Below are 16,059 nucleotides of genomic sequence, written 5' to 3' on the forward strand. Positions count from 1 at the left end.
AAAACTTAAAACAGATATAGCTTCAAGAATAACTGAAGCAAAAGCAATACGCATTTCTGACTGACAGGTGCATTTCAATAACCCATGTTTAACTTTTTCCAAATACTCTTAAGGGTAACATCTTAACCTTTCCACCTAAGTAACAGCAAGTATCAAAAATATCTCAATAATTCAAAGAAGACATAAGACCACTTCATGCAACAGAGCAGGTCTCAGTCATATGTCCTATTTGGTATAAAAATTCAGCTTTTCTTCTCCAATGCACACAACTATTTCTGGTATCACATTTAAAGGAGTTTAGAATGAAGTACCACCTCCTCCTTCCCTTCTCCCATGTTAAAGTTTTGTGTTTTCTTCCATTCGTATTTCTATGTCTCTACATATATACTAAAACTAAAGATTAAAAAAACCTGCAACAATATGGGATATAATGCCTTTAACTTAGAAAATTTTTCTCACCAGCCTCTTTTCAGATCAACGGATACAAATCTAACATTCTTTTAGGGTTGACAGAACAGTCCACTGTATGGATGTACCACAATTTATTCCACCATCTACATACTAATTAACATTTAGATTTCTATTTTTCTTGCTCTACTAGATGTCTCAATAAACATCTGTAAACTTAGTATTTTTGTACATAGGTGTTTTTACCATAAAGGATACTCTCAAAAAATTATGTGAAAATTATGTTTTCAATCTTAATATGTACCTAGGTAACTTTGTAGTTTTGTTCTGCCAGCAATGTTTCACAGTGCCTACTTCCTTGCATTGTCGCCAAACTGCTATCACTGTTTTGACTTCATACTAATTTAATGAGCAGTAGTATTACATTGTTGCTTTAAAAAAAAAAGCAGTTGTCTGATTTCTCCATTATTTATCACTTTAAAATTCTCTTTGTATTAGGGACAGTAATACTTTTCCTGTTTTTTTGGCTATGGCCCCCTGCATTATGACATTTAAATTTTTTGTTCAGTAAAATATGTCTCTCTGGGTTTCCAACACTGTTATAAAAAGATCATCACCACTCTAAGGTTGTATAAGGATTTTCTTTAAGTAGGTGTATCTCTGTATTGGGTTCCAATTGTTGAGACCAGTTTGAGAAATTCTGCAACGGTTTTTAAAACTTCTTTTTAAAAGAAATGAATTGGAGCAAGAAAAAGAGAGCATGAAAGGAGAATTGAATTGACTGTCCTATGATTCTACATTAAGAAAAATTCTCCATTTTAGAAAATGAGACTTGCAATGTTGTGAATTCCTCCATCATTACAAAGCCTCATTCTCAGAAAGCACAACATTTTAAAAATGTATTTTGATGTATTCCTTCCATTAGTGTGGATGAAATTTTACATATATGTACATCATTTTATACTTAAACATATATTCCAACTATTTTTATCCTCACCTTTTTCGAATAATGCTTACCCATTAAATAAAAAATATTCTAGAAAAGGAAGAACAGGGTATCTGGGAAAGTTATGCAGTCCTTTCCACATTAACCAAATACAAATACAGAAATTCTCCAATTTAAAATGTCACACATACTTCAAGTCAACTGAAGTGGCAGAAATATTACTTAAAAATGCTAAAAAAAGTCACAGCATGATTGTTTATTTAAAATATTATGACTCTGGATGTAAATACATATGGGCTTACATAATTTATTATTCATATAAACCCTCAATTAAAATGCTTAATTCTTCACCTATAATGCCGTTTTCCTAATAAGCATAATAGTAAATTTTCTATCTCACCGAAAGTGTTCAAAGCCTTCTGAATCTTGAATCTTGATTTGTGAAGAAATTAATGAAAAATAACTTAAGCTTAACTACATCACACAATAGTACTGTTTGCAATGCTGTCACAGATTTCTCCATGGCAAAATAGTCACATATCGTTATTGCACAATTATAGGTACAGGTTATCATGTGCACATAAACTTTCTACATAATGACAGTGTCTTCACTGCAACTTGCTCAACACATTTAAAATTATGAATACAATTTACAAAATCTTTTAACAATATACTTTTAAGATAAAAGTATCCTGAGGATATTACAAAATTCATTTTACCAGCCCTTCATTTCTCTGCTTCATTTGACTCTTTAATTTCCAAAATAATAGCTGTCCATATTTTCTTACATAAAAATGTTCTATTAATGTTCCTATTAACAAAATATATTTAAGCTAATAGTATATAATTGTCCCTTAAACACTTAGTCCCATCTGCCTCCAGTCTCCTTGGTTAAAATCAAGTATTATCAAGTTTTCTGTAATTCTGAGTCAGAAAAGGTAGAGCACAAAACAGACAGAAATAGGGTTAGCACACTTAAGTTAAAAGCATTGTGCATTTTTAATATTTTGGTCATATTTTATAATAAAATATTTTGGCAAAAATAATAAAATATAAGGTTTAGTTTATTTTCTATTAATGGTAGATCCGGCAGGTATTTTACATTTGTAAATACTATCTATTTAATTTGACTGTTTTCACATTTGTGTCTAAAAACACTGCTATAAGGTTTTCAGGACTTTGAGACTAAAAGCACCTAAAAGACAAGAAATAAAATAACATTTAAGTAAAATATCTGGTGCTCAAAAATCCTTTGACAAATTTATAAACTTACTTTTAAGTGCTGCATATATGCCAACAAAGAATCATTGTTGCCTACTAAGACTTATTTGACTCAATGTAATCTTTAAAATAATAATCTTGGAAGTGTTCCTGAAGTTTATTTGAAACTTAGAATGAGAATTCGAAAATTAAAAAAAAAAAACAGTTATGAAAAAAGTTGTTATTCTGGTGGCAGTAGTTGTTATGGCACAAAAACAAACGGAAAAACAAGTAGTTTTCTCTTACATATATATATATACATACACACACACACATACACACACACACACACACACACACACAAACTAAATTCAAATAAGATGTGTAAGATATATTACATATATACACAAAACCACACACACACAATTTGGGCTCCAGAGGAGAAATGATGAAAACTTTACGTAACGAACTATTTGGCTCATTTCTCACAGAAGTCCCAATGACAGTCTTAATGGACATGTTCATTATTTTTTTGACTCTTATCCAAATATCAATCTATCATTAATTAAGACAGGAGTCTGAGATGTATAAGTTTGAAAAAGGAAGTGAGAGTGTGGTGACTTAAGTGATGACTAATGTGCAACTGCCTTTACATAGAGGGTATTTTTACTGTGAAACAAACTCATGCAGAGATATCTGCAGAAGAATTTATCAACAACAGAAAACAAAACTACTTTTACACTATGATATACTCACTATAACATACTATAAATATGTATTATTATAGCATTACTTACACATTCTACTTTAGGCAATATAGTCTAATTCTGAATGACCTTGTTAATTTTTAAGGCATCAGTGCATCAAGGGCAAAGCTCCATAAAATAAATATGAAAACAAGAAAGCATTAGCTTATTTGTGACAAGGAGAGTAATCACTGTACATCGTATGTGTTGGCCACTTCATGGAATAGGGAATAAGTTACACATCTTATTGTCAAAATGCTACAGCATAAATTTCACATCATTTTTCAACACTTCATTTAATGGGCTAAATTGATCCGGCAGTATTCTCATTTTCATTGTTCCATCAGCTCCACATGAAAAAATGTGATTTGCTGGCCCTGTCTCAATTTGCATCACTCCAGTTCCAATATTTCTGAAAATGGACTGCCGAGCATGTTCATTAATAAAGGTGTGGAGAAGACTAAAGGTAGAGAGACTCCAAATCTGAAAGATATCAAGAGCAAAATAAAAATTAGGGTTAAAAATCCTTAAAAATGTTCAAATTTTAAACCTTAAAAATCCAAACAAAAGATTTAGGCATGTCTTCCTGTACAAATAAAGAATTTCTATGGCAAAGATGGAGAAAAATCCATGTAGGCCTATAGTCATAACATTTTGATTCTGTAGAGGGTGTTATAATTTTCCAAATCTCTTTGATATTATTACATTCTTCAAAATCAATCCAGCAAAAAAGGAAGGTATTTAAAACCCTTCGATGGAGATGAGAAAACTTTAGGAACAAGGAAGTAAAGTATACAACCCTACAGAAACTTGTAATATTATAGGGACTACAATCAAGATTTCCTATCTCTCAGCAAAATTTTTGCTATGCAGTTGTACAGTGGGGTAATCCTTTCTCCATAATATATAGTACCCACCAGGTGATCAGAACCATTGGAAAGAGGAAATACTAAACATCTAGAGGTCTTCAGACCAGGAAAAGCCATATTCCAGTGGCAAGATAAAGTTAATTATCATAACTTCCTGACGTTTTGAGATCACAGTTAAAAAAAATCTTTCTTTTCCCTAAGAAATTTATTAATTCATACTTCAATAGATATGAATATTAAATTTTAAATTCTGAATACTACCTGGTATACTATCAAATCTTTTAACTTCATTAAATAATAAACCTCAGGATCAGGATACAAACTAATCTAAAGAACTAATCTAAAACATAGGATGACTTATTCTAAACTGCAGGCAGTTCAAATAAGAAACTATCTTCCAACTGAAAAAAAGAAAAGAATTCTGTATGGAAGTTGGTGCATATATTTGATTTTAAGAAAGGTCTTTTCAAAATTCTACAATTCTAGTTAATTTTTTTCTGGCTGAGAATTATGAAAACAATATGCCAGTTCTAAAATAGTCCAACTTATTTGTACCAAGTAGTATCACTAGCACTTCATGGATTCTGAAAAAACTAGACTCCTCCAGTGGGTTGCTGGCCATTAGAATAATTTAGGGACAAGTCTTATGACTGCAGATCTTCCCAAATGTGACCAGAGACCTCTCCATCAAAGCCACTATGTCTGTGTTCTAAAAATGCACATTCCTGAGTCTAGGACTTACAATTGAGTATTTTGGGGATGAGACCTAGCAACAGTATTTCTGGGGTGGGATGCATTTTTCATAAGATGCTTAATATTTTCAACAAGCTGCTTAACATTCAAACTTCTAGATTTGAAACAGAGTAGAGTTTGAGAAGGAGCCTTATAGGCAAGGCTTATCCAGGTACACTCAGAATTCTTGAATCAGGCACTGAGTGGTTGGATGCTAATACAATGAACGACAAAATAGGGAGAAATTCGGGATAAGGGAAAATGACAGTATATTTCATAGCACTTGAAACTGAAGAGTTCATAACTATGAACATGGAGTCAAGACTAATTCTAATGTCTGAAATACGTTTATATCCATGGAAAATTCAATTCTTTTGTATGCATTAATTAACCATATTTGAAAACAATAAAGAATACAATTTTCAAGTTAAGTATTATTTCATTCATTTTATTAAACAGCAATTAACATTGTTGACCACACAGGGGTTAATATTCCTATTATTTAAATAAACTGGTGTCATCAAAATGATTAAAGACCTAAGATTTCTAAAGATTTCTTTTTATTTTGTAGACATTGTGGCATTACTGTATTTACCTTTATGTTGCCTTCGGCAGATCCTGTAACAAAATACTCTTCAGTTGGATCAATAGCAATGGCTTTAACAGGAGAATCATGGCTCTGGAAAAGCTGCCTCTGTTGTCGTTGCCGAAGGTCAAATACACATGTAAAGCCTTTTCTGCCACCTGATATTAGCACCTGATGTTTTGGAGCATATGCTACAACAGTGGCTCCACTATCATGGCAAGTAAAAGCTGAATAATAGAGGGAAAAAAACGTAAAATTTATTTACGAGTATACAAAAGAGACTTTTGGCATTTGGCCAAAGTGGAATGATGAACTAGATTTAGTCTCCTGCCTAAAATAGTTACAATATCAAATGATATACAGGAAACAATGGTTTGAGACACTGGATATTAGGCAATGAAGAGTCATCTCTGAGAAATGTGAAACAAAATGGGTGAGTTACATAACTGCCCCCAGCTCACTGTGTACAGAGTGTTTTCTACCCATAGCGTAATAAAGGGCAACCCAAATTGATCTGGTTTCTTGTTCCCACCAACCGTAGTGGAAAAAAAAAACCCTATAATTCATAAGGCATTCTAGAGTATTCAGGAGGGTATTGCCTCAACAGTAGGGTAAAATTAGCCCTATACCAAAGGCAGCTTTGGTTATGTTTAACATAGGGCCCCCAAGTTGTTTCCACGTAACTTAGTCCCAGAGCAAAGCTCAAAAATATTTACACAATACAAAATAATCAGCCCCTAACACGGTAAAAAATTCACAATGCCTGGCATCTAATAAAACATTACTAGGCATGCAAAGAAGCAGGAAAGCACAACCCAAAAGGAGAAGAAAATCCATCAATTGAAACTAACCCAGAAATGACAAAGATGACAGAAGTAGTAAATAAGGAAATTAAAAGTCATTATAAGTGTATTTCCAATATTCAAGATGCTGGATGAAAGACTGAGCATGTAAAGCAGAGATATGAAAAGTATTTTTTAAAAGGACCCAAATCTTTAAAAGTCTAGGGATTCAAAACTATAATGTTCAAATGAAAAAATACTGGATGGGATTAAAAGTAGATTAACTATTGCAAAAAAAAAATCAGTGAAGCTGAACATAGCAATATAAATATCAGAAATATAAGAATATAATTAATATTTTTCTTAAAGTTTAGCCTAACAAATTTTAGGGAAAAAATTGTTTTTAGGTCAAAGACAATACGGTATAATGATAAAGAAGGAAGATGTGGGAGTCAGATCGCCAGAGTTTAAATTCTGGTTTCTGTGTGGGTTTAAATGTATACTTTAGGTGAATTATTATCATTTGTAAAAGAGGAAATAATACCACCTGCCTAACATGTATGTGTTAAGATGAAATTAATTAATACATTTAAGGTCTGTACAATACCTGGCATATACTAAAGTACACAATAAAATTTAGTTATTATTTTAAGACTCTAAATAAAACTAATTATAGAGAAGAGTTTTTTCTTTTTTTATTTTCCAGCACTTGAGATATAATTTACATGGAGTAAAAGGCAGAAATTCTAATTGTACACCCTTGATGGGCTTTGACAAAGGAATACATCTGTGGCACCAACACTCGGATCAAGACACAGAATGTTTTCATCATCCTTGAAAGTTTCCTCATGCCTCTCCCAACAAAGGCAATCACTATTCTGATTTCTATCCAATTAGTTTCACCTATCTTGAGCCTCACAAAAATGGACTTTTATAGTATATACTTTTTTTGTGCCTGGCTTCTTTTTCTTTAACATAACGTTCATCCATGTTGTCCCATGTATCAGTAGGTCATGCTTTTTAATTTTGACTAGTATTCTATTATACACATATGCCACATTTTCCTGTTGGATGTTTGTGTTGTTTCCAGTTTTGGGCTATTATAAATAAAGGCTGCTAAGAATATTCCTATACCAGTCAACATGTGGACATGTGTTTCCATTTTTCTTGGGTATATATGTAAAAATACATACTACTGGGTTATGCTAGATGCATGTCTAACTTACTTAAAAATTGCCAGTTTTTCAAGGCAGTTGTACTATTTTATATTTCTGTCAGCAAATCGTGAGGATTCCAGTTGCTCCATAGCCTCACCAACACCTGGTATCCTAGAATCTTGAATTTTGACCATTTCAGTGTTCAGAGTAGTATGATGAATTGCGGTGAATTTAGTTTGCATCTCCCTGATGACTACTGATGATGAGCATCTTTTTATATGCTTATTTGCTATTCAGATATTGAGAAAAATGGTAATTTAAAAAAATCTTAAATATATTATTTCTTTCATGGATCATGCTTTTGGTATTGTCTCTAAATCTCATTGCCAAAGCCAAGGTCACCTACATTTTCTTCTATACTTCCTTCTAGAAGTTTAACAGTTTTGTTTTTATACAAAGGTCTATGATTCATTTTGAGTAAACTTGTGAAAGGCATGAGGTTGTACCTACATTCATTATTCCACATATCAGCACCCAACTGTTTTACAGCACTTTTTGTTCAAAAGACTATCTGTCTCCATTGAATTATCTTTGTATCATTATTAACGATCAGTCTACTATTTATGTGTGGGTCTACTTCTGGGTTCTGTATTCTGTCCCATGATCTGTGTCTATTCTTAAGCCAATACCACAATGGTCTGATTACTGTAGCCTTATTTTAAGTCCTGAAATCAGGTAGTGTGAGTACCAATTCTGTTCTTCTTCAGTATGTAGTGTTCTAGGTCTGTTGCCTCTCTACACAAACTTTAGAACCAGTTTGTTGATGAACACAAAACAGCTTGGAATTTTAATTAGCACTGCACTGAATCTATAAAGTTGGTAAGAAATGACATCCTAACAGTATCAAGCCTTACCATCTGGGGACATGGAATATCTTCCCATTTGTTTAGATCTTTGATTTCTTTTACCTTTGTTTGTAGTTTTCACCAACAGATGCTATACATATTTAGATTTATGCCTCAATATTTCATTATTTTGGATGCTATTTTAAATGGTAATTTTTTAAAAATTCCAAATTCCAATGGTTCATTGTTGGTATAAATGAAAGCAACTAATTTTAATGTATCGATCTGGTATCCTGCAACTTTGCTATACCTGCATATTAGTCCCAGCAGTTTTTTTTTTTTCTGCATTCTTCAGGATATTCTACACAATCATGTCATCTGTGAATGAAGATAGTTTTATTTCTTCCCTTCCAGTCTATTTACTTTTTATTTCCTTTTCTTGTTTTACTGCATTAGTTAGAACTTCTAGAGTGCAAGGCTGAATAACAGTGGTAAGAGGGCATATAATACAATGCATTAGCTGTTATTTACAATGATGATCTGTGGCTATAAGATCCAAAGAAAAGACAAATGATTTTTGTATTATCTATGTTCTACTGTCCTTCATTAAAGTACAGTGAAGAGTTAATTATGTATATTGCACTTTTCTACTTTCAAACTCTGCCAACTATGGCCAAAATAAACCTCACAGGCTAATGAATATGTGTCATTAAAAACAGATTTATTTTAAAATCATTTTTACTTTATAAATTTCTGATTTATAAAATCCTTTCAGAGAATGAAAAATACCACATGATATCACCTACATGTGGCATCTAAAAAAATGACACAAATGAACTTGTTTACAAAACAGAAAGAGACTCACAGACATAGAAAACAAACTTATGGTTACCTGGGTGGGAAGGGATAAACTGAGAGTTCGGGATTTGCACTAACTACTATATATAAAACAGATAAACAATAAAGTTCTACTGTATATCACAGGGAATATTCAATACCTTGTAGTAGCCTATAATGAAAAATAATATGAAAAGCAATATATATATGTATGTATATGTATAACTGAATCACAATGCTGTATACCAGAAATTAATAACACTGTAAACTGACTATACTTCAATAAAAAAATTAATTAAAAAAATAAATAAAATGCATTCAAAACTTACCATGTACTAAACTATTGGCAGGTGCTACAAGAGTGTCCCACAAACATATGTTTCTGAGGGGAAAAAACAGATTACTTCTTAAGTGACACAACAGAATGAAAATCAGTATGTCTCACATTATATAATTATAAAGGGATCAATACAAGATGAAGATATTACACTCATTAACATATACACACCCAATATAGGAGCACCTAAGTATATAAAGGAAATACTAACAGACATAAAGGGAGAAGTTGATAATAGTATAATAAATAGTAGGGGACTTTAACACCCCACCGACATTAATGGACAGATCACCCAGAGAGAAAGTCAATACCCCAGAAATAAACCCAAGGACCTATGGTCTTTTAACGTATAGCAAAGGAGGCAAGAATACACAATGGAGAAAAGACAGTCTATTCAACAAGTGGTGGTGGGAAAACTGGACACATGTAAAATAATGAGATTAGAACACCACATACAAAATAAACTCAAAATGGTTTAAATATATCTTTGCTGAGCTTTTACATTTCTCTTGAGGCCTCCCTTTGCACTCAAAATGGGAATTTAAGGAATATCGAGTTTTCAGCCCATTATTCCTAGAAATTCTTACATATATTTGTGCCCTCTTTGTAACTCACAGAAAGGAATAGAAGCTGCTTCTATTCATAGCAGAAAAAAGTTTTCTTTGTGCTCAAGAAAATCGTTGCTCAGCAACTTCAGAAGGCCTTGACCTCAGAACTTAGCTGTATGAGGGAAGTCAAAAGTGTGTGTGGACATGGAGGCAAGAGAAGACATTTTCTTACGGATTTAAGCTTTTTTAGGAGACAGGGATGAGCTGCCACTTACTAGCTATTATATAACTAATACGTCTTCCTGAGTTTCTCGTTTTCTTACTGTGAAACAGTTATCGATATAATAAAGCTATGGTGAGGATTAACTAAATGGCATGGCTAATAAACAGTAATCTTTTTGGCCTCAAGCTAACACATAGGAAATAATATGGAGAAAATCTCTACCAACAATCAAATTCTCTTCTACTAAAGCAAAGTCTTAACATTAGAACATTAAAAATCCAGGAATGGATTTTGTTTTTAATCACCAAAATTTCCTTAGCTTTACAATGAGAACACTAAAAATGCTCTAAGAAACAAGTCTTTGTAATGAAAATATTTAAAGGCATAAGAGATGTAAGGACATCAAGCAATCAAAAGATAAAGCTTAGCTAAACATACACAGACTTCAATTTCAGCTATAGTCTCTTACCTATTGTCAGTCGAAAGACCAGCTGTAGCTATCAGAGAGGAGGAACTAACGAAGACAAAATCATTGGCTGTTTTGTTGTGACACTGCCAAGTCTGTAATGGTTATAAACAACAAACGTTATTGTTGTCACTAACAATTTTATAAGCAGGTAGATGCATTAATCAAGAAGTGATTATGTAATCTGTCGCTTACTTAAATTTTTTAGGTTTGCTTCTGCACCCCCAAACTTTAGAAAAGTTGGAAGAGTAATAGAGAGAATTCTCACAAACTTTTATCCAGATTCACCAACTTTTATTATTTTGTCACATTTGTTTTGCCTCTCCTTCTCTTTCAGACACACACACACACACATTTTCCTAAATCATTTCAATAAGCTGCATATATCATGACTCTTTTGAGTCCCTCTGCTCCTGTTTAACCAGAAGTTCAAAGGGAAACAAAAGGAGGTTAATTTCAAATATTTTTCTTAAAATATTTGTGAAAATTTTTGTATTAGAAGACAAAAACTAGAATTTTAGGTTATCTCAGACTAAACTATTTACTTTCAGAAATATTTAAACTTTTAAATAATTTTTCAAATGTGAATAAAGACATATTACTAACAGTCAACAAATTAGAAAAGTTACTAGTTAATTTTCCAGTTCCCAGAGACTAAGGATTTTTATACCTCATAGAGTAATTTTCACATAATACAAGAATAGGAGCTTACAGTAAAGTGATAGAATACATAGGACTACAGAGACTTTATATTTTGGCTTTGCTATTTCTTGTCTCAAGTACATATTCTTGGTTTCCTTAAAATAAAAATTCAAAAAATTTTAAAGGTAGGAATTCTTGGCTTACCAGGTACGGCTTAGGCATACTTCCAGTAACTGGACAACATTTCCAGTTTGTTTGATACAAACTTAAATATCCATCAGCATCAACTATTCCAAACTTAGAGAAAAAAAATATTTAAAAGCATTTTAATACAAATACAAAAGCACATATTTACCCTTATCCTTACTGTGAATCTCATATTTTAAACATTTGACTGATAAATTGTTTGACTTTTCACTTCACCTATGCATGGATCTAGTCCATAAAAACACTAAGTTAGTGCTTCAAAGAATTCCAGGGTGAATATAAAGCAAACTAACATCAGATACCCATTTTATTATGCTAATCAACAACATAGTCTGTATATTCTCTATATGTAATTCCAAAAATAGGAAACTGGATTTACACATTAAGCCATGTGACAAAGTCTTAGTACATATAAGATAAAAAGCTATTCATTCTGAAAAAGACAAATAAGGACTTCGAGAGATACATAATAAGGAAAACAGGTAAACAACAGTAGAAAGCAAAATGAAACAAAGATTATCACAGTGAAAGAATCCCACTTATGGGAACTCTGTATTTTCTGTCAATTCTGCTGTAAACCTGAAACTGCTCTAAAAAAATAAAGTCTACTGAAAAAAAAAAAAAAAAGAATCCCACTATGTATGGGAACTCAGAGCAGTTTGATTGGGAAAATGGCAAAATAATGCAATAAGGGAGTATATAATACATAAAATAAAACAAATGTCTAATTTGGATGCCTGCCTTTTCCCATCTATAGATATAATAAATATTAAGAGTTTGCTGTGTTTCCTTTCAGATTTGTTCTTTGAATATTCAAAATTCATACATGCAAGTTTTTTTTTTAAAAATTAGGATAATAATATACAGTTCTACAAATACATTTTTTACTTTTTTAGCCATTGTCCCACACTGGTACATAAAATCCACCTCATTCTTGTGCTATGTAGTACTACACTGTATTGTATTGTAACTTTTTAAAGCTTTTCCCTATAGAATTTCCTATTTTCCCTACTATAAAAAGCCCTGCTTTGAACATTCTTACATATGTACCTCTGAGTATTTATGCAGGACAGACATCTAGAAAAGGGAAAGCTTTGTCAAAGGGCGTAATTTAAAATTGGTAGATGAAGTCAAAATTAAACCCTAAGTGGTAATATTAACTTACACACCCATTTTTCTTTATAGTCAACAATGTATACTACTAGAATTTTAAGTATTTATTAGCTTACAGAAAAAAAGGCTCATTTTAATGTGCATTTCGTCAGTTATTAGGGAGTTATTGGTCATGTATAGTGCTTTTTTTTGGTAAACTGATTATTCATATTGTCTTATTCTCTATTAAGTCGTCTTTCAAAAAAATTGAATGATAGAGCAAACAGTAGGAATACTGACCCTTTGTTTACTGTATTTATTATAAATATTTTTCCAGGATTTATCCTTTTTGTGGTTTCTCCTATGTTTTTTGGAGTAGGTCTAGGTACATTCCTTAGAAAGAGTGTTTGGAATGTGCTAGGTCTTTGCATACTTAAAAATGTGCTTTACTTTGCCACCAAATCTGAATGACAGTTTGACCCCATTCCTTATTCAACAGAATTTCATGAATATTGTTCCACAGTCTCTGTGTAAACTCTATTTATGAGTAGGTCAGTGCCATTAATTTTAAATGGGGGGCCTGGAGAGGTTGTAAGTAATCATTTTTAACCCTACTTCATCCTAGAAAGCTCTCTTTATCTTTCAATTAAAAAAATCAAATAATCAGGATGTGTCTAGGCATGTGTTGTTTCTCAATACTTTTGCCTAGTACCTGGTAGCCCCTTTCTTTCTTAAAATTCCATTTTCTGCTTTGGGGAAATTTTTATTTTTCCTTTTAATGTATGTTTCTCTTCCATCACTTTTTTCTTCCTCTGAAACATCTTTTAAATGCCTTTTATGAATTTTCCTGGATCTAGTCTCAATGTACTTTTGGGGTTAATTTCCTAATGTGTAGTTCCCAATCAAAAACTTGATTTTCAAATATTTGCATTTTGCTATTCAGCCCTTGTAATCAGTAGTTCCCCTCCTCACACGATTTTTGGGAATCATGTGTTGTTAATTTCCAAAAATTCCTTACTGTTCTGCTGCCTTTGTTTCATAGCATCCTGATATTGTTTTTACAAAGGAGGATCTTCCTGAATTCAATGAATTATTCCTCACAGGTCTTTTTTTCTGCTAAATGCCCCCTTTAGGCTCTTAGTTTTTCTGATGTTCAATGACTTCTGACAAAATGATCAGTATTACTGTGATAGAGTATGGGTTATCTGTTTCATTTATTCTAGTAGGCTTCCCTACTAAGGGAGATAGTTGTGCTATTTGGCTCCATAGTGGCTATGGTGAATTAACAGTAAGTTGACTGCCAGTCCAAAGATACTAGGGCAGGCAATAAAGAATAGTTTGTTGTGCCTTAAAATAGCCCATATGGAAGGTTACAGTGAGTGTTAAATCTGTAAAATAATTCCAATTGCAGAAAGACTTCAATGTCACACTAAAGAATTTGGGCTTTTACATACAATAAGCAAGCTGAGGGTTCTTGAAAAGAACAATATTATCTCATCTATAGTATAGTTATATAATTATGCTATTTGTTATATAACTTTGTTGGCAACATGAAGGAAGCATTAGAGAGAGAAGCATTGAAGTACAGAGATTAGTTAGGAGCAATATAATACTGACAAAGTGGGAAAACATTAGCATGTAAATGATACTGATAGGTTATATATCTGAAATCATAGTAGAATTCTAAAGGCTTCTAGATGAAATCCATTTAATTTCCCAATAAGAAGCAAAGAATGTTTCTAATTGGTATCAGGAAATTATTTGCTCTCGATTTTGCTTCATAACTACAGGAAAAATTATCACTGACTTCTGTGAAACAGCAACAGTCATCTGATAAATGTGGTGGGCAAAAAGGTTGCAGCACACCATGACACAAGTAACATGTGAGGAGGGTGGAACACCTGGAGGTTGAGGGTAAAGGAAAGGCAAGATGTACTATTAGCTAAGGCCTAAAGAGTAGGCTGATTTCCCCTTTAATAGTTGTTTTAAGTGCCAGTGAGATAGCAAGGGCAGAGACAGGCAGTTTGAGGAACAGAGGATTATGGGAAATGAAGACAATAAGAGCAGGGTTGGCAAACTTTCCTAAAAGGCCCATACAGTAAATATTTTAGGTTTGCCACTATAAAGTCTTTGTTCTCCTGAACTCTGTTATTATACTGGGAAAATATCATAGAAAGCAAATAATGAATGGGTTAGCTGTGTTCCAATAAAACTTTATTTACAAAACAGGTGGCAAGGCCATAGTTTGTAATGCCCAGTCCCAGTGCAGTGCTTCTCAAAACTTTAATGTGTACAGATCACAAGAGTAACTGAACAAAATACAGATGATGATTTGACAGATCTGGAGTAGAGTCAACAACCTACATTTCTAATAAGCTCCCAGATAGTACTTACTACTTGGTATTTGACCATACTTTGAGTATAGGTTCTAAGATAAAGAAAGCAGAAGTATTTAATAAAAAATGTGTAATATAAGGTAGTGCTATAACCATTTGGTCCTTAAGCATCATTTAGGAGAATTTTAATGGACATACATTCACTGACTTTCCAGGAAGAACCAAGTGAATTTAAGTTTCCTTTGAGATAAATTTTTTAAAAAGGAATTCATAAGGATGAATTAATACTTCACCATTAGCTCATTGAGCTGCTTTCTTTAGAAACCCAAATGAGTAACATTTATAAACCTCCAACAAAAGCAAACCATTTTCTCTATATACATTTTTATGTACTACCTTATTTCCCTGATAGTTAAATCTCATTCTTGTAACTCTTGAATTGCCACCAGATCGGAAACAGGTTATTTGTTGAGAATGGCCCCATTCAAACATTCTGACACTTCCATCTTGAGCTCCTGTCAGATCTGCATTATGAGGGAAAAAACTTCAAATTTATTTCAGGAGTCTTTGACAAATTTATTTTTTAATCCAATGAGAAAATCTTCATGGAAGAAATACCTAAGAAATGAATCATAGTCAATTTAAGTGAATTTACCTTCATAAGAAATTCCCCTTGAATACTCTTAATCCTAAAAACAGATAATTATATGATCTTTTTTTCATCTGACTGAGAATATATCCTTCCACAAAATAAAAGAAGCAATTAAATCAGACCTCTATAAACTTTATTTCCTATTGAAATTATCTCAATTATGCTCTAATAAGCCTTTAGTAAATAAACTTTTATGATAAAGACTTAAATTCTTGGGATTACTTAAGTTTGTACAGTGACAGATGGTTAACTATACTTATCATGGTCATCATTTTGTAATGTATAAAAATATTGAATCACTACAGCTGAGACTAACATAATATTTTAAGTCAATTGTATTTTTTTTTAAAAATTGGCGATTACTAACAGCCAATTCTTATCAATCATATTATTAATGTTTAAAAATTTATGCATTCTTCTCTGAAAAAAAGATTTTGGAAGGTCTGGA

The 16,059-nt window shown here is 32.2% G+C and overlaps 1 protein-coding gene across 7 annotated transcripts in view; it reads right to left on the minus strand.

Annotated features, from left to right (window-relative positions):
* Positions 1-1,595: 1,595 nt before the first annotated feature.
* DMXL1 (Dmx like 1) overlaps positions 1,596-16,059 on the minus strand; it is a 113,889-nt gene continuing 99,425 nt past the window's right edge. For all 7 annotated transcript variants that reach the window (XM_072957838.1, XM_072957835.1, XM_072957829.1 and 4 more), the window contains 6 exons: positions 15,356-15,483; positions 11,529-11,621; positions 10,686-10,777; positions 9,438-9,490; positions 5,497-5,714; positions 1,596-3,783 (listed from right to left, as the gene is read on the minus strand). In XM_072957838.1, coding sequence (XP_072813939.1) covers positions 3,559-3,783; positions 5,497-5,714; positions 9,438-9,490; positions 10,686-10,777; positions 11,529-11,621; positions 15,356-15,483 — 809 coding nt within the window. In that variant the 3' untranslated portion in view covers positions 1,596-3,558. The remainder of the gene's footprint in view (positions 3,784-5,496; positions 5,715-9,437; positions 9,491-10,685; positions 10,778-11,528; positions 11,622-15,355; positions 15,484-16,059) is intronic.

Source organism: Vicugna pacos, chromosome 3, assembly GCF_048564905.1.
Source record: "Vicugna pacos chromosome 3, VicPac4, whole genome shotgun sequence".
In the NCBI taxonomy this organism is placed as follows: domain Eukaryota; kingdom Metazoa; phylum Chordata; class Mammalia; order Artiodactyla; family Camelidae; genus Vicugna; species Vicugna pacos.